Source organism: Sminthopsis crassicaudata, chromosome 5 (genome assembly GCF_048593235.1).
Source record: "Sminthopsis crassicaudata isolate SCR6 chromosome 5, ASM4859323v1, whole genome shotgun sequence".
NCBI classification, from domain to species: domain Eukaryota; kingdom Metazoa; phylum Chordata; class Mammalia; order Dasyuromorphia; family Dasyuridae; genus Sminthopsis; species Sminthopsis crassicaudata.
This window is the reverse complement of record NC_133621.1, coordinates 221,457,599-221,483,252: the sequence shown is the minus strand read 5'-3', so window position 1 is coordinate 221,483,252 and position 25,654 is coordinate 221,457,599. Positions and strand designations below refer to the sequence as shown.

Genomic DNA, 25,654 nt, shown 5'->3' with positions numbered 1-25,654 from the left:
TACACAATGTATAATAGTTCAATGATAATTTATTAAGGAGACTTTTTATGAATTTGTGAAAGAGTGAGTCTTTAAATGGAGCATTTCATAATTATCTCCAACCAGAGAAAGTAGAAATGTGTTTGCTGGCATTTTGTTAAAACCAAAGACAACTCCTGATTGGTTTTTAGTAACTGTTGCTTCTCTTAAGATGTTTTTGTTCACTAGACTTTTAGAATGATCAGTTTGGGTCAAAAGAGCCACCTCTTTGATTAGCCAGGAAAAAGAACCAAATTTGGGACCTCTTTGTATTTCTTCTTGTGCTTTTCTCTTCAAGCACAGTGTTAAAGGGATGGGAGAGGAATTTATCCCTGTCTCACCCTACCAAAACCATTAATGGCTATTTGGGGGTAGCACATGGTAATTTCATGTGTTAATCTATAAATTTTTTTCCCACACACTCAGCCTAAAAAGACAACCACAGAGAGTTTGTATTGCAAGTGGAGACAAAACTATAACTTATAATTGTTGTGTTGCTCAGTTGTTTTTTGCCTTCCTTCTTGGTGCATCTGAATTTTATCTTCTGGCTGCCATGTCCTATGATCATTATGTTGCTATTTGTAAGCCCCTGCATTACACAACCATCATGAGCACCAAAGTCTGCACCCAGCTTGTACTTAGCTCTTGGATCTCTGGCTTCCTGATCATTTTTCCAGGCCTGATTCTAGTCCTTCAACTTGATTTCTGTGCCTCCAATGTCTAAGAGACAGTAATGGTCAGAGCAGTAGCAGAGTATCCTGGAGAAGCACACAGCTGCTTCATTTGTTCATTCATATAAAGAAGGAGAATTTGTAGATAGTGTGCCAGAACCTCATTATCTTTTTAGAGTAATTGAAGATTTGAAGAATTTCAAGGATTTCCCAGGCATCATTCTCCTACAACCAAGAAATATAAAAGAAATTGAGGAAATTTCTTGGACTTTACCAGTATTTAATGCTGCCACAATAGCAGTCACAAAAACAAGCATTTCAAGTTATGATGTTTAGCACAAAAAGAAAATTCCTTAGAATCATGACTCTTGGGAAAAGAAGAGCTTCATCCATGTGGCTAATGAAGATAAGAGATAAGTAAAGGACTTTATCACCTCATTATCCTGCTTTCCATACCTCTTCTTCCAAGTCTTTTTACCCTTCCTTAATTTTCCTCAGACTTACCCTTCTCTCTCCAGACTCTTATCTAAGTACCTTCTCTGTTATTGTATTAAAAACAAAACAAACAAACAAAAAAAAAAACTTGAAGCCATTCACCCAGAGTTTTCTTTTCTTTTTCGTCTCTTATCACTCACATGTTTTCTACCATGTCTGCCTCACTTAAAGAGTTGGTCAGACTCCTTGCTAAGTCAAACCTGTCTACCTGAACAAAGTAATCTGATTCCATCCTATATCTTCCAACAGATTACCCAATAGAACCCCTTCTCCAAATCTTCTATTTATCAGTCAAAACACTCCTAGTTCCTTCATTTGATTACCCTATTATATAGTATCAGAGCCCTTTAACATTCTGATTCCTCCTCTTGAATATCTAGTCTATTGATTTTCTTCTTAAAATATCCCTAGAACTAAACACTGTATTCCAGAGATGATATGATCAGGGCAGAGTATAACATTTTTATTCCTAGAACTTGTCCTCTTTTACCAAAACTCTTTTAGGGCATATTTTGTATCAAGATTTATCTTTGTATCTTTAGGGCACAATATCTCATTTTAACATACAACAAGTATCTAAATAAATGTTTATGAAATTAAATTAAATTCTTGTACAGTATCTTATTGTCTATGTGTTCTAAAACAATTTAAAATAACTATTATCATTATATGTCTGTCTTCAGAATAAGCATTCTATTTTTTGCCTCAGGTGCTCTGGTAAGGCTGAGTCCAGTGGATTTAGGTTACTAGTTAGGGGAAGCTGAACCAGTCTCCTTCCCATCTACTATCTTCTGAGTATAGAGGAAATAAAAGCTAATGATAGTAATCTCATGCAAAATAGAACAAATAAATATTCTGGCACTTAATAACAACAATAGCTAGTGTTTATATAGCACTTACTATATATCAGGTATTCTATTAAGTGCTTTAGAAACATTATCTCATTTAATTCTCACAACATCCCTGAGGGTAGATGCTATCATCCCCATTTTACAATTATGGAATCTGAGGCAAATAACTATGGCTTGCCCAGCATAATACAGCTATTTAGGTTCTGAGTCAGATTTGAACTCTGGTTTCATTACTATATTTATCCATTCTTAATAACAAAGATAGAAGAATTTCCATATTTAAATGCCAAGATTTCATTGCACATGTGCAATGAAATGCAAATAGAACTTTAGATAATCAAATTAGGAACAATTGTATATGATCAAATACATAAGAAAGAAATTTGTTCTAGAGATCACACAATGTCAAAAGCTTTTGGGAATATTTTTTTTTTTTTTTTAGGGGCAGATAGGTAGTGCAGTGGATAGAACAGCAGCCCTGAAATCAGGAGGATCTGAATTCAAATTGGACCTAGCTGTTTGACCCCAGGTACATCACTTAACCCCAATTGCCTTAGCAGAAAAAAAAAAAAAAAAGAAAGAAAAAGAAAAAGAAATAATTTTTTTAAAAAGCAATCTCAAAAAGGTAGGAATTTTAAAAGTTTGTGTACAGTAATTTTATCAAAATGATGTACAATACATTTATATTCAATACCTGTTCCTACTTTCTTGAGATAAGAAGATTCTTATAAGAATCATCTATCAAGCATTGTAGTTAATCCTTGATGAAAATAGGCTTGAAATTGCATTAAAAGTGTTGAGTCAAGAGTGACCAGATTCAAATTCTGGGTTTGTTATTTATTCCTTTGGCTCTGAGTAGGGTTATATAAAGAAAATGCACCTGAGACACAATATGTACAGTGAGCTTGCAGTATGAGTTTTTAGAGCCTTGGGCTCAGAAGAATCATGAGATGATGTTCAAGCATCTAAAATTCTTCCAATAAACATCATGAACATAAAATATTCATACTTGATTTGTCAAGGAAACAGATATTCTCTTTAAGAAACATCATCATTGTAACTCTACACTTAGTGACTTCAGTGTTAGAGAAATATCCAGCTCTCCTCTAAAATCTTCTCCTGGACAAGTGTTATTCCATGGTGCAAATAAGGTTAAGAGCCAAGTCCTAATGCCAACAACTGCCTCTGCTATAAAACAGATTTTCTTTGTTCAGTTCTTTCCATTATATGAAACTGGGGAGTACCATTTCATCATAGGGACTATAGATTCATAGTTTGAAAGAACATTTTATAGATATAGATATAGACATGGCTATAAATTCACACATATATGCATATATATATATATATATATTTATGTGAATATAATTCTACAGATGAGGAATCTGAAACCCAGAAGAATCATGTCACTTCTTTAAGGTCATAATGTAATAAAAGAGTAAGGACTGAATTTAATTTCCATTGATTCAAAACACAGAAAGCATTCTTTCCCACTGCACCATGATGGAAGAAAGAATCTTGATAAGATGGGGACAGAATTATTTTGAAGACTTTAGGAAATAAGTTGTAATAATTTTTACATTTCCATCTAAAAATTTTTTACATTGTTGCTTGCATGTTGTCTGTCCTTTTAGATTGTTAGCTATTTGAGAATAAATATATATTTATCTATCTGTGAATCCATCCATCCATCCATCCATCTACCTACCTACCTATCTATCTATCTAAACTGTCTATTTATTTAGCCTTTTCAGGATTTAATTTTGCCTTCTTGCTGTTAAACTTACCTTTAGTAGACATTGAGATTCAGTCTAATGTTCGTTCCACATCACAATCTTTCAAATACTATCTAGTGACTCCTATCTTTTCTCTTCTCCAAGTCAATGTATTCTTATGTGGAATGGTTCTCAGTCATTTCACCAACTATTATTATCTCTTCTTTACTAGATTCAGGTGCTGAATATCTTTTGAAGATATGGCAATAAGAAGTAAAATCAGGACTCCAGATTTGGTCTAAACAGATTAACATAGAAGGGCTATTATCTGTCTCATTCTGGGCACCATGCCTCTATTATAATTAAAAGTATAAATTATCATTTAGGGGAACATTATTTATGTTCCCCTAAAACCACAGCTGAATAATACTTTTTTGTATGTAGAAATTAGTCATTGAACAAATGGCATAAGGCACTGAAGGTTTTCCCCCAAGAGGATGATCTGGGGTAGAGACTCTGAATTTTATTTGTTTAGACACCTGCAATAGAGGAGCCTCTATAGGAAGCATGTGAGACTTCATTGTCCATCCTTCTCAGACTCTACATAATAAATTCAGAGGCTCATTTAACTAGTTATTGATAAAGCAGAGGAAGCTTCATTCTCAATAAGGAATCACATGATAGCCATGGGTACTTGATTCTATCACACCAGAATGAATCAAGTTCTATTTAGAAAAAAAAAAAAAAAAAAAAAAAGTCTTTAGGAATTATTTGGTTTACTAATGAAACCTCACTGCCATAAAATGGAAGATGACAGAAGGGTGCTAGGTGAACTTAGATTCAGTGAGTTAATTCACTTTTTGGGAGAGGGAAGAATTGCCTTTTTTTGAATCTTCCATATTCTAGACCATGGAGAGAAATAATATTGCTTTATCTTTGGTGCATAATTTCTTTTTTGGAGAGGTCATATAGATCAGAGAAAATGTTTAGTCCTTTATTTTATAATATACATGATCTAAAAGTTCTTTGACATATATCTTATTGATGAAATTTCCTTAGTAATTTTGTCAAAAATGTTATTCTGATATAATTAATTCTTGACAAACAATTATACTTTATCATTAGTGAGTGAATGAAAAATTATTTATTATTTGTGGAATAATGTGCAAGACTACCAAGAAAAAAAGCAAGATAGTCAGTCCTTTTTTCAAGGCATTTACCTTTGAATAGTACTAGATAAGACATGTAGGAGATTTCAGATGAAAATCTATTGCCAAGACAGTGGTCTTTTGTGTTGATGATAATAATAATAATAGCCAGCATTTATATAGCACTTTAAAATTTGTAAAACTTTTTATATCTGTGTTTTAGTCAGAACCTGATTTAGTTATTATATAACTATAAATAATATAATATATGAAATAAAAGATAAAATAACTAGGTAATATACAATAAGTAATATAATAATATACATATAAATAAGAAGTTTAGTTGTTATCCCCATTTTACAGATGGGAAACTGAGACAGAGAGGAGTACCCTATTCTGAATAAGCTCACACATACCTAGTAAATATTTCAAGTCTCCTGATTCCAGAGTTACTTTTTTATCCATTGTACCAACTCAATGTCTTCTCTCTGAATAAAAATCGGTAAATATGTGTTGAAATGATTCCCTTCGCTTTCTCTAATAGGTAAGACTGATCTCACTTTTCTTAAGACATAAGCATATATGTGTATATGCATGTATGTATAAATACACACATATATACATACACACACATATATATATATATATATATATATATATATATGTATATATATATACACATATGTATATATCACATATATTTTTCCATAAAGAACACCAGTGATTCCTTCAAATAATAGTCATTTACAGATTTATATGTTACATTTAAAGTGTTCATAACTTATATCACTTTAAAACTCTAAAAAAAGTTGTAAGACAATGATGTAGTGTCTGGAAAGCAACCCCCCCCCCAAAAAAAATCAAAAAATAAAAACCAATATGCCAAAAAAGTCCCAGAAAAATAAAAAAGAGATACTGTTTATTGATATAATTGATATTGTCCCATACAATATTGACATTATTGATACAGTAATTATTAATTTACCAAATACTTTTTAATACTTATATTGGTTTTCTTAAAGCAATTCACTCATTCCCATATTTCCTTACTGGCAAAGTCCCAACAGAGAGATATAAAGTGAAGTCCCAACAGATATAAAGTCTTGTTAAGGAAATAGGTGAAGATAAAGAGAGAGTAATGCTGAAAGAGAATATTCTAGCGAGCAGAGTTTGCTAAGCCAGAAAGAAAGAGAGTTTCCTTGTCATGGCATATTAGCTCCTCTTCAAAGAGTTCCAAATTGACTCCTTTTATCTACAAACTGGATTTCAGCTTGAACTGGAATTAAATAGAAAATCTTTAATTGAATAGGGTTGGAATTTCCAGCTTAGGACTCAACCAGCCCCACCTGGATAGCAGGATGAAGTTTTTTGTCTTAGGGCAGGGTCTTTTCAGTGTCAGGATTCTCTGCTGGTCATTTCTTACAGAACAATAATATTCCATAACATTCATATACCATAATTTATTCAACCATTCCCCAATTGATGGGCATCTATTCGATTTCCAGTTTCTTGCCACTACAAAAAAGGCTGTCACAAACATTTTTGCACATGTGGAGCTCTTTCCCCAGGACACATCTTAACATACACCAGATAATTAAATAAATGTTTATGGAATTAAATTGAATTCTTATACTATACTCATGTGTCCTAAAACAAATTGAAATAACTATTGTCATTCTGTGTTTGCCTTCAGAATAAACAATCTATCTTTTGCCTCAGGTTCTGGGATGAGGTTGAGTTCTAGTGGGTTTATGAATCCTGAAGGTTATGGAAAGCTGGAACTATCTTTTCTGCTGCCACTATGCTTAGAGTACAGAGAAAATAAAAGTTAAATGACAGTAATCTTATGTAAAATGGAACAAATAAATGTCAACTGGCATATAATAGCATATAATAGCAACAACAGCTAACATTTATGTAGCACTAACTATGTATCAGGTATTCTATTAAGTGCTTTAGAAAGATTATCTCATTTAATCCTCACAACATCCCTGAGAGTAGGTTGAGACAAATGACTTTATGACTTGCTCAGCTAGTTAGGTTCTGAGTCAGATTTGAGCTCCGGTTTTCTTTACTATTCCTATCCACTCTCAATAACAAAGATAGAGGAATTTCCACATTTAGATGCCAAGATTTTAGTATTCAGTACACTGTGCAATGAAATGCAAATGAAACTTTAGATAATTAAATTAGAAACAATAATTGTATCTGACCAAATACATAAGAAAGGAATTTGTGCTAGAGATCACACAATACCAACAACATTTAGGAATAATTTTTAAAAAATTAATCTCAAAGATGTAGGAAAATACCATAAGAAAGTATTTAAAAATTTGTATATAGAAGTTTTGCCTAATTGATGGGCAATATGTTACCAATATCTACATCCAATAATTGTCCCTACTTTTCTTGAGATAAGAATTTTATGAGAATCATCTGTGCAAGCATTTCATCCTTGATGAAAATAGGTTTGAACAGAAAAGCATGCAGTTGCATTAAAAGTGTTAAATCAAGAGTGACCAACTTCAAATCCTGGGTTTGTTATTTATTCCTTCTTTGGCTTTGGGTAGCGTTACTTGCAGAAAATGCACCTGAGACACAGTACATATAGTAAGTTTGCAGTATAAGTTTTTAGTGCCTTGGGCTTAGAAGAAACATGGGATGATGTTCAAGCACCTGAAAGTTCTTCCAGTGATCATAATGAACAAAGAATATTCACACTTGATTTGTTAAGGAGACAGGTGCTCTCTCTAAGAAAATCAGAGTGGAGAAATCATCATTTGCAACAATAACCTTAGTGACTTAAGTGTTAGAAAAATATTCAGCTCTCCTCTAAAAACTTCTGGATAAGTGTGATTCTACAGTGCAAGTAAGATTAAGAGCCAAATCCTAACAGCAACAACTGCCTCTGCTATAGAAATGGATTTACTTTGTTCAGTTCTTTGGATCATATGAATTTGGAGAGTATCATTTCATCATAGAGACTATAGATTCACAGTTTGAAAGGATATTTTATAGACATAGATATAGATTCACACATATATGCATACACACATATGTGTATGTATATATGTGTATGTATACATATATATATATACATATACATATATATGTATATATATATATATATATATATATATATATGTATGTATATATACATAGGAATATCATTCTACGGATGAGGAATCTGAATCCCAGAAGACTCATGTCACTTCTTTAAGGTCACAATGTATTAGAGTCAGGACTGCATTTAATTTCCACTGATTAAAAACACAGAAAGCATTCTTTCCCACTGTACCAAGCTGAAAACAATAATCTTGAGAAGGTGAGGACAGAATTATTTTGAGGATTTTAGGAAATAAGTAAAAATAATTTTTATATTTCCATTTTAAAAAATTTTACACTGCTGCTTACATGTTGTCTGTCCTTTTAGATTGTTAGCTACTTGACAGCAAAAACATTTTAGCTCTCTATCCATCTATCCATCTATCTATATTTCTATCTATCTTCTGAACTGTCTATTTATTTAGCTTTTTTGGGGGGATTAACTATGCCTTCTTGCTGCTAAACCTGTCTTTAGGAGTCACTGAGAACTAGTGCAGTGTTCATTCCACATCACAATCCTTCAGATACTATCATGTACTCCTATGTTTTCGCTTTTCCTGGTCAATTTATCCCTAGTCCTTTCAGTGTATCTTTATATGGATTGATTCTCAGTCATTTCACCAACTATTACTATCTCTTCTGGACTAGATTCAGTTGCTCAATATATTTTTGAAGATCTGGCAGTAAGAAGTAAAGTGAGGACTCCAGATTTGGTCTAAGCAGATTAATGCAGCAGGACTATTATCATCACCATGGATATATTATGATTAAAATATTGAATTATCTTTGGAGTCTATGTTCCCCTAAACCATAGTTGAATAATACTTTTTTGTATACATAAATTACTCATTGAAGAAATATAACTGGCATAAGGAATTGAAGGTTTTACCTCAAGAGGATGATCTGGGGTGCAGACTCTGGATTTTATTTGAGTGTATACCTGAAATAGAGGAGCCTCTACAGGAAGCATATGAGAATTAAAAGTTTGCCCTTCAGAGCATACCTCAGTCTCTATATCATGAATGAAGAGGTTCATTCAGAGTTATTGATGAAGTAGAGGACAGTTCATCTTCAATAAATAATCATAAGATAGGCATAGATATTTAACTATCACATCAGAATGAATCAAATCCTATTTAGAAAAAAAAAAAAAAACAACAAGTCTTTAGGAATTATTTGTTTTACTAATGTAGCCTCACTGCCCATAGAATGAGAGATGAGAGAAGGGTGCTAGGTGAACTTAGATTCAGTGAATGCAAGTTCAAGCATTTTTTGAAGGGAGGAGGAGAGTTGCCTTTTTTGGATCTTGCATATCCTAGACCATGGAGAAAGCTAATGTTGTTTTATCTTTGGTGTATAATTTCTCTTTTGGAGAAGTCATACAGATCAGAGAAAATGTTAATCCTTCATTTTGTAACATAGGTGACCTGGAAGTTCTTTGATGTATATACTTTATTGATGGAATTTCTTTTGTAATTTTGTAATTTTGTCAAAAAATTGTCAAAAAAAGAAATTATTCTAATGTAACTGGTTCTTGACAACACAATTATACTTGATCATTAGCAAATGAATGAAAAATTATTCATTATTTGCCAAACAATATGCTATACTCTAGGACTACCAACAAAAAAGCAAGATAGTCCCTCTCTCAAGGCCTTCACATTCTAATAGTACTAGATAAGACATGTAGGAGATTGTAATGTCCTTGTCGTCTCTCAATTGTAATCCTTCTCTGGGAGGAGGTTTCTTTTCTGTATAATCTTTTCCTCTGTGAGCTGGTTTCTTGGGAGGCTTCTGGAGCCTTCCCCTCCAAAAGTGTGGGATTGCTGGACTTGCAAATCCACAAGACGTCTTCTCTTTGACTCAATCCAGACTCACCTTCCAGACTCCAACTTCTCCTTTTATCCTCCCAGAGAATGGGCTTGTGTGTACTCCAGGGGCTTGTGGGAAATTCTTACATCCAATGAAATTGCTTGTTTGAACTAAAGGTGTGAACTCTGAGCTAGAGAATTGTTAAGTACCGACTAAGCACTTAGTAAGAACCTAACAGGAGATTTCACGTGAAAATCTTATTTCAAGACAGTTATCTTTTATGTTAATAATAATAATAATAGCTAACATTTATACAACACTACAATTTGTAAAGCTTTTTATATCTGTGTTTAGGTTAGCACCTTATTTAGTTATTACATAACTAAATGAAAATTATATAAAATATATAAAAATAATAGGATAAAATAACTATGCAGTATATAATAAGTAATATAATAATATGATATATGCATAAATAAGAAGTTTAGTTGTATCATCATTTTACAGATAGGAAAACTGAGAAACAGAAGTGATAGATATGATTTGACTAAGATCACACACCTTGTAAGTATTTCAAGTCTTCCTGACTCCAGAGTTACTTCTTTATCCATTATACCAACTCAATGTCTCTGGATTAAAATCCATAATTATGTATTCAAATGATTCACAATGGAGTATGAATTCCTAGAATATTACTTTATTAACTTCCTCTATTATGTAAGACTGATCTCACTTTTCTTATGACATAAGAATATATATGTATATGTATGAAAGTATAGATACACACACATATATACACATACCCTGTATCACATATGTTTTCCCCAAAGATAAGAATATATGTATTTTTCCCCAAAGAACAGTGATTCCTTCAAACAATAGTCAATTACATATTTATATATTATATTTAAAGTGTTCACAACTTACATTACTTTAAAAATCTAAAAAACAGTTGTAAGATAATGATGTATTGACTGGAAAAAAAAATCCAAAGAAAACAAGATGCCAAAAAAGTCCCAGAATGTAGAGGGCCAGGATTGAATGAATCCATGTACAGGAAGAGTATGGTCAAGGATTACTGGAGACCTGCTCTCTGTAAATGTGCAGTGCAAAGCATTGGTTCACTGTCTTCCCTAACAGTGATAAGAGACATTCTTGAGATAAATTTATGGTATCTTGGTGGGCAATGTATGTAATTGAAACAAGGCATCACAAGCTATGCAGTTTATTACTTTGTTACATAAGTAGTTTATTACTGCTACTTGCTACAGTCTATGACTGTTAGATGAATAATCTGTTACTACTAATTGCTCCAATTTATGACTCTGTGAGATACATAGATTATTACTGCTGGTTACTGTTTAATGTTAATGTCAAACTGGAATGTTGGAAATAAGGTATACTCACCACGGAATGTACACTAAGTATCCTGAAAAGGTTTGCAATATTAGTGTAGAGAGTATATAAATATTGGCTCTCAGATATAAACAGACTGCTTACAGAATCCTACCAACCTTATGGAATTTCATAACTATACTCTTCCCATTCATTGGAGCTAGATTCCAATAGTTGGCCCCCAAACAGGGATTTGAAACCCCTGGCAGAGGAGAGCCAACTCTTGGTTAGCTCAAGGATTTAAAAAAAGGTAAAAAAAGAGGTGACAGTAGTTTATCACCAGGTTAACATGAGGATTAAGATATAATATATGAGATATATGATTAAAATATAAGAAATAAGATTGATTCTTCTCCAGCTGATATTAATATAAGTGCACATATTGAATTGGAATAGGGCAAAATCAATCAGATGGCAAGGACAGAATTACTTCCTAGAAAAAAATAATTCAAGGACCTAATGAGACCTTTGCTGACTTTGTCAATCACTTAACAAGGGCAATTTAGCATTCTAGTAAGGATGGGAAGACAACTTACATTTTATTGAGACAACTTGCCCTTGAAAATGCTAATAAAATGCTAACAGACCTTTGACTTTATGTCCAAAATGCAGAAAAGGTAAACATTGAGCTTCCGAATGTTGCTCTCAGAATGACAAGAAAGGTAATCTGAAACTATTCCCAAAGGCCATCTGTGGCCCTGTCAAACAATGAGAGCTGCACTTTCCCTTATTCCCCCTCAAACAGTGCCTATATCCAGTACCTTAAATGCCACTTATTTACAGTACAATATTTAATGCATACTACCCTGGGAAGTGCTGGTTTTGATTTGTCCTCCTCTGTCACACTGAATTACTGGCAATATGGGAATATGTTATTTTTCCACTGGAGTCCTCTTCCTTCAGGTCTCATTTTATGATATAAATTCATAATCATTGCTAGGGTTTATGGTTGTGCCTGGAGTAATGGATTCTGATTTTTTAGGGGAAATATGCAATTTTGCTATGCCACTCCTTATCAAGATATTTCAATAAAAAAGGAGGAGAGAATAACAGTCACTAATAATATCTTATAAAAGAATATTAAAAAATGGAGTAGTAAATGTTTCAGGAGTATAGAAAAAAAGGCATTCTGAATACAACCAATAACTGATTCTAGGTCAATTTTAAAATAGAAATTAGAAGAGATAATCAATTACTCTAATAATTATCAAAATTATTGAGGGATTTAATTGGATACTAATTGGGTATTTGAATTTGAGAATCCATGAACTGACAAAATTATTCAAAATTTTATGAGCAGTTTCTAATCCCTAATCTAATCAAAAAAGAAGTCTGACTAAGGAAGCTGAGAATCATCTGCAAGCAGTAAATGATATTTACAGGTGCTACTAATAAATAATTAGCCTCTTTATATATTTAACCTACTGCTAAATATGTTTTTAACACCCCATTTTAATCTACATAGCAGAATAATTTAAATGCAAATATTACTGCATTGTATACTATAAACAAAAAAACACAACATTTTTTTCAGAAAGCAAATATGCTATTTATGTGGTTAATAATATAGAAACAACTCCTGTCCTGGACTCTCTGCTGGTTAAATGAGATACCTGTAACATTAATTATTTCTAGAGTTTAAAAGAATGGCTTATGTTCACACAATGTTAATAACTTAGTAGTTGGTTTTATTTTTCAAGTTTATGGATTTTAGCAATGATGGGACATGCCTTTTCCATGTCATTTTTATTTGTGCCTGTGTCTCTGTGTAGCATGTATGTTTCAGGTTTGTTCTGTAAGCTAGATTTTGTTATCCGGAAACATTTCTTAATATTCTTGACTCCCACCTTAAAAAAAGGGGAAAAGCTTGACTTTTTGTTGTGGATCCAGCTCGGTTAAGCTGGGGACTATAGAAATAAAGGTAGCTAATTAAAATTATGGAATTGCTAAAATAATATCATAGATTCTCAAGATTTTGAAAGAAATGATCAAGAAGTTTGGCAACTAGTCATTCTAAGATTGAAAAAAAACAGGTAAATAACAACTTCTTGGTAACACTTCTTTGACTTCTATCTTATTTGGAGTTTCTTTCTGCTCAATTGGGAAAGCACCCCAGACGGTATTAAGGGACTCTCTCCACAATCCTGCTCACTTAGAATGCTTCACTCTTTGGAGTCTTGAGTGCATCTCAGTTGTGGCTTTGCTAACATGATTCAAATAGCCCAAATCCCTCTGCTTTCTAACCCCTCTCATGTTAGATAGAATTAAGAAAAGAGAATGATGAAGAACTTTAAGGAAACTAATATTCTGCCTTACCTATATAAATGGGGGAAGCAGCAACAACCATAGGGATCCCAAACAACCCTGCCCAAATACTTCCCCAATCTAACTTGGAGGAGTAGGGATAGAGGGGGGATGGAGTGATGGTCAGGACCCATGATCAGCATTCTCTGAGCTCTGACACCTGAAACTACCATCAAAGGGAAATCTTGATACCAGTTTACCCTAGCCTTTATCAGTTCTCTCCAGCAACTGCCTGGGAAAAATCTGGGTGCCCCAGCTTCACCTAGCATGGCAGTATGGTATAAGAAAGCCAGTCAGCCTATGTTTTTGTTAAGTCCACCGTTCTCTGTTTCATCTAGAGAAATGTATCAGTTATGTAATTTATGGCAAACTATTTTATATCTGCCCAGTTTTCTGATTTGTAAAGAGAACTAATAATTATTATTTTTGTTATATGGTTATCAGCTTCTTTTTGGATATAATTGCTTCATATTTGATAACATTTCATGGATTTTTAGATTTAACCATCATACAATGCTAATGTTGAAATAAATGATATGTGTGTGTGTGTGTGTGTGTGTGTGTGTATGTGTGTAAATGAAACTAATCAAATTCAGCTAAATAAGGTCTCCTCAGAACTAGGAGGATATTGCATAGAGGAAATATAGTCTCTTTTTCTTCCTTTCCCCTTCCCTCTTTCCCTGACTGCAGCAGGAACACATGGATGAAGGAGTGAAAAGGAGAGAAAGATAAATATATCTAGTACAGTGAAATTTGTTATTTGAGATATGGTAGTAGAAGTTTTAAAGGAGCTCTAATCAAAGCTCACTAAAGGAATATGTAAATTGTAATCTACATTTGCATTGACAGAGTTAAGGAACTTTAAGAAAACAGAAAAACAGTTCACTGATACTTTAACTCTGTCAACAAGTAGCCTGCTTTTGACTTATCAAGAGTCAGGATTCTGAAGGCCCAATCCATAAAAACTGGCACCTTAACCCTTTCCTGCTCACAGAAGAGAATTGATTTGTGTGAATTAGCAAATATACAAATGGCAATTCAGTTTGGAATATTTAATTGATATTTAGGAAATATCATGAACTAAAGTTAAAGTTTTAAAATCTGTTCTATCTCAATTTAAAAAAAATTGTCTTCTTTGGTTATCAAACTGTGCATGCCCTTTGATCCAGCAGCATTTCTTCTGGGCTTATATCCCAAAGATATCTTAAAGAAGGGAAATGGGCCCACATGTGCAAAAATGTTTGTGGCAGCTCTTTCTGTAGAGTGGCAAGAAACTTGAAATTGAATGAATGTGCATTAGTTAGAGAATGGCTGAATAAGTTATGGTATATGAATGTTATGGAAGGTTATTTTTCTGTGAGAAATGATCAGTAGGATGATTTCAAAGAGGCCTATAACCTTTGACCATACACTAAATAATCTGAAAATGGTACTATTGTAATATTAATTTAGAGAGTATATAAATCCTGGCTTTCAGATCAATCTAGAGGTAATCAGAGCAAATGGTCAGTACAAGCCATGAGCACTATTCAATTATCCTTGCATATGTTTTGAAAATAAAAATCTTCTGACATGATGGTATACTTAGAGAACCCCAAAGACTCTGCTAAAAAGCTATTAGAAATAATTCAGAATTTTAGCAAAGTTGCAGGATACAAAATAAATCCACATAAATCCTCAGAATTTTTATACATTACCAACACAATCCAACAGCAAGAGATACAAAGAGAAATTCCATTCAAAATAACTATCAATAGTATAAAATATTTGGGAATATATTTACCAAAGAAAAGTCAGGAATTACATGAGCAAAATTACACAACACTTGCCACAAAAATAGTCAGATTTAAATAATTGGAAAGACATTCAGTGCTCTTGGATAGGCCGAGCGAATATAATTAAGATGACAATACTCCCTAAACTAATCTATTCATTTAGTGCTATACCAATCAGACTCCCAAGAAACTATTTTAATGACCTAGAAAAAATAACAACAGAATTCATATGGAACAACAAAAGGTCAAGAATTTCCAGGGAAGTAATGAAAAAAAATTAAATAAAGGTGGTCTAGCTGTACCTGATCTAGAACTATATTATAAAGCAACAGTCACCAAAACCATTTCTAAGAAATAGACTAGTTGATCAGTGGCATAGGTTAAGTTCACAGGGCAAAATAGTGAATAAAAATAGCAATCTAGTGTTTGACAAACCTAAAGATCCCAACTTTTGGGATAAGAATTCATTATTTGATAAAAACTGCTGCGAAAACTGGAAATTAGTATGGCAGAAACTATGCATGGACCCACATTTAACACAACATATTAAGATAAGATCAAAATGGGTCCAAGATTTAGGCATAAAGAACAAAATTATAAATAAATTGGAGGAACATGGGATGGTTTACCTCTCAGACTTGTGGAGGAGGAAGGAGTTTGTGTCCAAGGGAGAACTAGAGACCATTATTGATCACAAAATAGAAAATTTTGATTACACCAAATTAAAAAGTTTCTGCACAAACAAAACTAATGCAAACAAGATTAGAAGGGAAGTAACAAATTGGGAAAACATTTTTACAATTAAAGGTTCTGATAAAGGCCTCATTTCCAAAATATACAGAGAATTGACTTTAATTTATAAGAAATCAAGCCATTCTCCAATTGATAAATGGTCAAAGGATATGAACAGACAATTTTCAGATGATGAAATTAAAACTATTTCCACTCATATGAAAGAGTGTTCTAAATCACTATTGATCAGAGAAATGCAAATTAAGACAACTCTGAGATATTATTACACACCTGTCAGATTGATTTTGGAGGGGCTGTGGGAAAACTGGGACACTGATGCATTGTTGGTGGAATTGCTCTCCATTCTGGAGAGCAATCTGGAATTATGCCCAAAAAGTTGTCAAAATGTGCATACCCTTTGACCCAGCCATACTACTACTGGGCTTATATCCCAAAGAAATACTAAAGAAGGGAAAGGGACCTGTATGTGCCAAAATGTTTGTGGCAGCCCTTTTCATAGTGGCTAGAAACTGGAAAATGAATGGATGTCCATCAATTGGAGAATGATTGGGTAAATTATGGTATATAAATGTTATGGAATATTATTGTTCTGTAAGAAATGACCAACAGGAGGAATACAGAGAGGCTTGGAGAGACTTACATCAACTGATGCTGAGTGAAACGAGCATAACTAGGGGATCATTATACACTTCAACAATGATACTGTATGAGGATGTATTCTGATGGAAGTGGATATCTTCAACATAGAGAAGGGCTAATCCAATTCCAATTGATCAATGATGGACAGAATCAGCTATATCCAGAAAAGGAACACTGGGAAATGAGTGTAAACTGTGAGCATTGTTTTTGTTTTGTTTTGTTTTGTTTCTCTTCCCAGATTATTTTTACTTTCCGAATACAATCCTTCCTTTGCAACAGCAACAACAACAAAATTCGGTTCTGCACATATATATTGTATCTAGGATATACTATAAGATATTTAATATGTATGGGAATGCTGCCATCTAGAGGAGGGGGTGGAGGGAAGGAGGGGAAAAACTAGGAACAGAATGGAGTACAAGGGATAATGTTGTAAAAAAAAATTACCTATGCATATGTACTGTCAAAGAAAATGTTATAATTATAAAGATTAATAAAAAATAAAAATAAATAAAAATAAAAATCTTCAATAAAAATCAAAATGAAAAAAATTTGTCCTGTTTTCTCCCTAAAACAAAAGGAAAATTATTTTAGGGAATAGAAATCCTCCCTGAGAACTCCCAAAGAACAGAATATATCTAACAAATAAAATAAGGTAGAAAGTTTATTTAGCCTTGCTAATCCCATTTTATAATATTTTGTAAATGTAATTTTTTAAATTAGATATTTTCTTTGCTAGAAAATTAAAAGGAAATTATAGCTAAGACTACTAAGCTCTTAAGAAAAATCCAAAATTATTACCTAAGTTATTTGAAATAATTATGATCATGTTAAACCTAAAAAATATTTGCTTGTTACTGTACATGGAACAAAAGGGATGAGGTGAAAGCCTTATCACTTCCCTTCAAGTTTGAGGGTATGCAGCCCCTTTTTCCCCCTTCACAGAGTTGGGGGGAGGTATCAAACAACATACCCACAAAAACACTAAGAATGGTTGGGGTTGGCAATAGCAAGCCTGGGCCCTTCCCTGTGGTCTTTATCCAGTCCTCTTAATTTGTAAGCTTGCCAGTTTTCTTGAAATAATCAGGGTAAGCAAGGTCATCAACTCTGAGAAATGAATCTATTTAGTATATATAATTCCTAAAAAAAGGAATTTGTTCATATAAGATTATTTAGTGATTAATCCCTCTCACCAGGATGAGTTTAAATATGTAAAATAAATTAAACAAAATCTCCTATGTAATTTTTTTTTTCCCTGAGGCAATTGGGATTAAGTGACTTGCCCAGGGTCACACAGCTAGGAACTGTTAAATGTCTGTGGTCAGATTTGGACTCAGGACTGGTGCTCTATTCATTGCACCAACTGGCTGCCTCTCTGTTAAACTTTTAAAAAATAATTTATCTAGTCCTAAACTGTGATTAGTAGAATTTGCTATTAAGGATAAAATCTCTTGGAACTGTAACTGATATTCTTTTGAATTTTGAATTTGATTGCCTGATCATTGTCAGTAATAAAATGGCATAAGTTACTCAGAGAAATATGACTAACACAACACAAATGAGCTAGTGGTGGAGCAAATAAGGAGATGAGGCTGTTGATAATTCAACAGAACTGTTTAGTGAGAGAATTCATGCTGTGTATCTACCTTAAAACCATAGGTTATCATGAAAAGCATTGTTCTGTGATGAACCATGGTTCCTGTTTTCTATGATCTGGTTCTCTGAAGCATGTTGTTAGTTTCTGAAGACTCAATCTTGTGTAAAGTTCACAATGTCCCAGTAAATGTGCCAGGACCTTATATTTTCTCATGAATTCAAGCTTAAATGAAACCTTGATTTATCTTAGGAGGAAGGGAACATCCCGGTAATAGAAGTTTTTAACTTCCTGTGAGTACTTTATACTGAATTGTTACAGGTAGAGGGCTGTATATCGACAAGAGTTGGGAGGACAACCTTGACCTCCACTCAAGGTGAGAGTGTTCTGACTCAGTTTCCCCATTTTGCCTTTTTGAGGAATCCACCTGATTATTCCTCAGTCTGGCTATAAGGTGGAACTGTTATAATTGATTATCAAACTTCTATTCTGTCATGTGTATGCTCCCAGGCTGAGGTCTGAAGAATCAGTTTTGATGGTATTATAATCGTACCCCTGTTTTTTTCCTCTTAAAGGAATTTTCTGTAACTAGAGCAAATGGTCAGCACAAGCCATGAGCACGATTCAATTATATCTTGTTTTCAATTTGAAATTGAAATTCAGTTCAATTTATTCATAGGTGAATGAGTATAATATTCTGTTGTCTCCAGAAACTGCCCATCGCTCTCTGGAAGGAGAGCTGCTGTCTCAACTCAATCCCAGACTAGACTCTTCTTCCTCCAGAGAGCCGTCCCAACTCTGTCCCAGGGTAGACTCACTCCTTGCTCAATGTTGTCTTCTTTTATCCTCCCAGAGAATGGGCATGTGAGAACTCAAGAGCTTGTGGGAAAATTGCTTCAACCAATGAACTTGCTCCTTTTAAAGGTTGTGTAAACTCCTTTTCATATGTAAACTCCTCCTCAGAAATTCAAAGGGGGAAACTCCCCTTAAAGGCCGGAACCAAAGGTGTGAACTAGAGAATTGTTAAGTACTGATCTAGCACTTAGTAAGAACCTAACAAATGAGTACTTGGGCAAGTCATCTATCTGTTTCTAGATGTTTATTTCTGTATGGAATAAGGTTCTTAAAAGTTTCCAAATTAATTTAAGGATAATTAACATGATTATCAGTGAGATCTGTTATTTTATTGTTTATTGAAATTAAAGCTGACACATCTTAAACATTTTTATGTACTGTGTGTCTGTGACACAAATATATTTCTTTACATGAAAAGTTGTCAATCTGTATTGGCCTTTCTACATATTATTGCAGTCCTTGTGTGCTTGTCTATCTATCTCAGATTCTCCTAAACTCTATTTGTTAGAATTGTTTTTTATCCCAGATTTTGATCAGTTAGAACTGCATTGACCAACTAGCTTCAAGGAGGTGAATCAACCATTGGATGTTTCAATCAGTTTCAGCTTACCACTCCCTTTAAAAAAGAAAAAAAAAAAGGGACCACTCCAAATTATCCATTGTCTAGATGGGTCCCCTGTTACAATGTATTTCGGACTTAGGATGTGACAAAATTTCACATCTCAGAGATGGAATTCCATGATGTTTCAGGCCCTTCAGAAATGTACTGTACAGGTATGTGTAAAATGTCCACAGATGTTTTTAGCTACAGATAGTAGTTTAATAAATGCCAGTGGAAACCAAATCACAAATATACCAGGAAGGTATATTGTAAAATGTTACACTTGCATTTTATCCCAATGTCTTACTTCTAATTTATTTCCTATGGCTCTTATTATTGAATACTAATCTTATGTGATGGTGCCTACTAAAATCAGTCACATTTGGTACAAGTTAGCAGGTGAACAGGTTTGAAATACTGTCAAAATAAACTAAATAAAAATAAAAGTAGAAAAAGAGATTTGTTGGATTATTCATTTCAGGTGTTCTAGAAGCTATAGCAATTATTCACTTGCTGTTTTAGCTACAGCTCTAACAGAATCTGTTCAGACTGCCTATTTCACTGATCAATTAGTAAAACAAATGTATCACCAGCTCTTGAAGAAAAAATTGATATACACAATGAGTGAACACAAGAACTAAAGTTAATATGGATTAAGGGATAATGTAGACAATTGGGAAACTTGATTACAACTAGCCTGTGATTGTAGATTTACTCATGTATGTGTAACTCCATATAGATGGGATAATGATACCACCAATATGACATGGCTTTAAATAAGGAACATCATGAATGGATACATAATTCCAACTCCACCTGGAATTTATCTCAGTTAGCTGCTTTAGTGGAAAACATGGCAGAAAGTAGTGTCCCTGTAATTGATCATGATAGCAGAGCAAAACAAATATTTGAGTGGTTAAAAAAGTTAGATCCTGTAAATAATCATCTGACTTTTTTGCTTTTGGATTTTATTTTTCCTCTTGTATGTGTCATTCGTATATTTATTGGCTTAACCCTTTGTGCTTTTCAGTATGTTTTTCAATCATTGTCTTCTATGGGCACTGAAATTCATAGGCTTCAGCTTAGGAATAAAAAAGGGGGAAATGTATTGAATAAGTCCATGTACAGGAAGAGTCCAGTTCAGGTATTACTTGAGACTTGCTCTCTGTAAGGACATGCAGTTCAAAGCATTGGATCATCATCTTTCCTAATAGTGATGAAAGACATGCTTGAGATAAATTTAAGGTATCTTAAATGGATGATGCATATAATGGAACAAGGCATCACAAATTATGCAATTTATAACTGTTAGATAAGTAGTGTGTTATGTTAATTGCTCCAATTTACAACTTTGTTAGATAGATTGTTAGTACTAATTGATCCAATTTATGGCTCTGTTGGATAAGTAGATAATTATTGCTAGTTACTGTTTAATATTAATGTCAAACTGGAATGTTGGAAATGATGTATACCCATAACCTTTGAACATACACTAAATAGTCTGAAAGTGGTACTATTGTAATATTAGTTTAGAGAGTATATAAATCCTGGCTTTCAGATCAATAAACGGGTTGCTTGACAGAATCCTGCTTGGCTCCTGGATATACATAACCACATTCTTCCCATTCATTGGAGCTGGACTCTAATACCAGAAGGGTAAATAACAGATATTGTTCATTGGCATAGTGAATATTGACACATATAATATTGATATTATTGATATCATAATATTTTCTTGATTATCTTACAGTGATTAATTCATTCTCATATTCTTATCTCATTCTTGTTCCATAAATATATTAAAAAAGGAACACCTTGAATAAAAACATTAGATTGTTTGATGTCTACCTGGAAAACATTTGTCTATTTAAAAATGACACCAACAAATAAGGTTAAGAATAATTTATATAATATAGGGTGTTTAAAAAAAGTCAGAGTATTGTCCCTAAATAGAAGTGGATATGACTTCTGATGAAAAATAGGGTAGCATCAAAATATCTTTTTAATTCTTGATATATATGAGTGCTATCAAACTACCCAAAACAAAACAAAACAAAATTTATTTGTGTCCATGTACAGGAGAAAAAAAAATGTTTGTTTGTTTGGTTTTTTTTTTAAATTTCCTCTCATGAAATCTTTCTCCAGTGATATCAAAATGTTATTGAGAAGTCTAAAATTCTTAGCACATTCCTAGAAAAAAAGAGACTGAAGATTTCAAGTTAAAAATATTTAGATCACTTTTAACCAGTAAAAAGAAATATCACATATAAATACCTTGGTCTCCTCCAGGCAATACACATCAACATAAAGCCATGAGGAGAAGTTGACACTGAGTTCTTTCAGACACTTATTTGGTATCTTGAAATCCAAGTTTAATGGTAAGAATATATTTAAAATAACCCCCATACAAGAGCAATCTTCCCATATTTTATTTAATTTAAAATGAATATATTTTATCCATCTGTGCAATAAAATGAAAAAATATATAAAAGAATAACATAAGAAATATATCAAAATAAGCCACTATGTCTGTTATTGAAGATGCAAAAACTGAGAAAAAGTCTTTGTTAAATAAGAGGATAAGAAGTTCCCGTGAGAGAGAATATATTCATGGAAATTTCTCCAACTTGAAATTTTCCAAAAACATAGGTATATGGGGAAGTGGAGTTTGTTTTGTCCTCTTTGTGTCAATCACCTTCTATTTTCCATTATAATTATTTTTATACATGTGGGATCTTATTTCGTAAGTATAGAACATACAAAAATTTGAGCCAAACTTAACTTGCCCCATAACATTCATAATTTTAAACCATAAATTACTTGGACAATGCACATAATTGTCACAAGGAAAGCTTGTACAACTAAAGCAAGTAACTCTTGAATCAGTCAGATCTCTGAGGACTTCATTACCTCAGGTCCAAATCTTAAGTTTTCACAAAAGTCAATTGGACTGGGGATTCATTAGCTACTTCTGAACATAGATCCCTAGGGTTGCTGTTTGCTCCATATTTACATTACATTATAATAGCACCAATTAAGATATGTTTACTTTTTATTGGTTTACAATTTTTAAGAGAAACATTCAAATCTTCCTCCAAAAAGGAATTTGTTGTCTCCTATCAGAGTTATGGTGCTATAGCATCTCCCATTACATATATCATGCCTTCCTTCTATGTTTCTAAGGTTCAGATAATTGCGTCCCACAGTTCTAACAAATACAATTTACCAAGATTTCAGATCTGGGACCATGTTTCAATGTACAAAATGTACATTTACAGGCTTAGAGGAGATAAATTATTTTTTATTTTGATGATGCCTATAAATATGGACATATATTTGTGAGAGTGTACATGCAAGAGAAAGAGGTATGTGGGTTTTATAAATGGCTTGACTTTCCTCAAGTTCAAGATTATCCCATTGATATCACTGATAAAAGGTAAAGCTCTGTGTACCCTCTCCTTATGAATGGGGGAAATGTGAAAATATTGACATAGGGATCTCTTGAAATTGCTATTATCATTATGAAGCCTTAGCTAACAAATGTGATTGGCAGAATTAGTCAGATAAAGAATCTCTGTACTATGTATATATTCATAATTTAGACAAAAAGAACCAATTCAGATCTCCACTGACTGGAAATGCATTGCAGCATGTGTAGAGAAGAAAGGATTAGAATGATGACTGTTTTTCTAAGTCTTTTTATAGAGAAAAGTGATAGAGAAGTGGAAGCATGTATGTATATGTGTGTATGTTTGCATGTGTGTGTGAAACATGTATCCAGCTATAAGAATTGATGCACTATAAGAGTAACTTTCTCATAACATTTTCCTCTAAAGTCCCTTTCATGGTGTGAATGTGAACCTGATTTCTTCAAAGTTATACAAGAAGAATGCAGGCTCTGGTAGTTGCTAGCAAGCCAGAAAGATATTAAACATGAACCACATGTAGATTATATTCTACAATCAGATTAAAATAGGAGCTAAATACAACTATATCATAATATTATTTTGATAACCAAGGAATTATTCTACTTTTTAACCTCAGTAACGTATGAAACTTTTCATCAAGATATACATAAAAAGTGACATAATGAAATAATGGATTTTAATAACTGGAGAAAAAAAATTGTTGTCTCAAAGTTATGTCTATCCCACTCATAAAAATACAAGTTACCTTTGAATTTCCAACAACAGATTATCCACCTAGGGAGTATCACACATTGATTTCCTGATTAATTTGTAAACATTCAGCTAATTTGTGAAAAACCCACTCTTTATTATTTATTGTACGTTGTGAGTGAATGGGGATTTATTTTAAGGTTGGCCTGAGCATGATAATAGAAAAGGCAAAAATCTACCAAAAAAACATTAGTTAAAAGGAGAAATAGAATTACATTGCAATTCTGAATGCATTTTTTTCAATACTGCATGCTCCCCCCCATTAGAATTGATAACCAAAAATGACCATATTCTTTTGTCTCGCTTATCTTCAGTTTGGATTTTTCTTATTTTTACATCTAGGCATGGTAGAAATCTGAAGTCAATAATGGGAAATCGCACAACAGTGACAGTGTTTATTCTGCTAGGATTGACAGATGACCCAGATTGGAAAATTGTACTTTTTCTTTTTCTATTGCTCACCTACATATTAAGTGTTACTGGAAACTTGACCATCATCCTCCTCACTTTAATGGACTCCCACCTCAAGACTCCCATGTACTTCTTCCTTAGAAATTTCTCCTTCCTAGAAATTTCCTTTACATCTGTTTGTATCCCTAAATTTCTAGTTAGTATTGCAAGTGGGGACAAAACCATTACCTATAATTGTTGTGCTGCTCAATTTTTTTTTGTCTTCCTTCTTGGAACATCCGAATTTTTCCTTTTGGCTGCCATGTCCTATGATCGTTATGTTGCCATTTGCAAGCCCCTGCATTACACAACGATCATGAACAGCAAAGTCTGCTTCCTGCTTGTTTTTAGCTGTTGGTTCTGTAGCTTCCTGTTTGTCTTTACAGGCCTGCTTCTAGGTCTCCAACTGGATTTCTGTGACTCTAATATCATTGACCATTTCTATTGTGACCTTGATCCCATAATGCAGATCTCCTGTACAGACACACATTTTCATGAGCTTCTCAGTTTCAGTCTAGCTTTAGTAACATTGTTAGTCACTTTAACATTAGTGATTCTATCTTATTCCTACATTGCCTTGACAATTCTGAGAATTCCATCAGCTAGTCAGAGGAAAAAAGCCTTTTCCACCTGTTCCTCTCACATGATTGTTCTCTCTATCTCTTATGGCAGCTGCATTTTCTTGTACATTAAAATCTCAGCTAAGGAGAGAATATCTTTAACCAAGGGAATAGCCTTACTCAATACTTCAGTTGCTCCTCTATTAAACCCCTTTATTTATACCTTAAGAAACCAGCAAGTGAAACAAGCATTTAAGGATGCAATACTGAGAAAAGCTCTTTTCTCAGAGAAATAGAATGTGGTTTTATCAATGTAAAGAATAGTAATGAATGAAAATCTAAATACAAAATTATGTCTTGGTTTGCTTTCATGGGTCATGTTCTTTCTTCTGGGTACAATATATATTTAACTTTTATATTTTTACCTTCATTCTTTCCCACTTTTTTTCTTTTTTACTTACTCAAATCCTACATCCTTCTCTGGGTTATTGAATTAAATGGAACACCAGGCAGAGATACTTTAATGTATGGTACATTAATGTTTTTAGTACATTAGTTTGCCAGAATCAATTGCTGTTTAATAATTAATGTTATTTGTAATTCATTGCAAAACATGTGAAGTGGTGACTTTTATTGAATTCTAAAGACCCCACTTTTATCACTTGACTGTTCTGTACATTTTTATCATTCTGTAGACACGTAAAAGTGAATATTCTACAAATTAAGCATAAGTGC

At 33.1% G+C, this 25,654-nt stretch overlaps 1 protein-coding gene across 1 annotated transcript; it reads left to right on the top strand.

Annotated features, from left to right (window-relative positions):
• Positions 1-24,276: 24,276 nt before the first annotated feature.
• LOC141542805 (olfactory receptor 6C74-like) lies at positions 24,277-25,215 on the top strand. Its single transcript, XM_074267396.1, has one exon. It carries the CDS (start codon positions 24,277-24,279, stop codon positions 25,213-25,215), a length of 939 nt encoding a protein of 312 aa, XP_074123497.1.
• Positions 25,216-25,654: the final 439 nt, after the last annotated feature.

Bases quoted from the DNA above. Each gene is read 5' to 3' on its own strand.
- LOC141542805 (XM_074267396.1), top strand. From the start codon at position 24,277: ATGGGAAATCGCACAACAGTGACAGTGTTTATTCTGCTAGGATTGACA.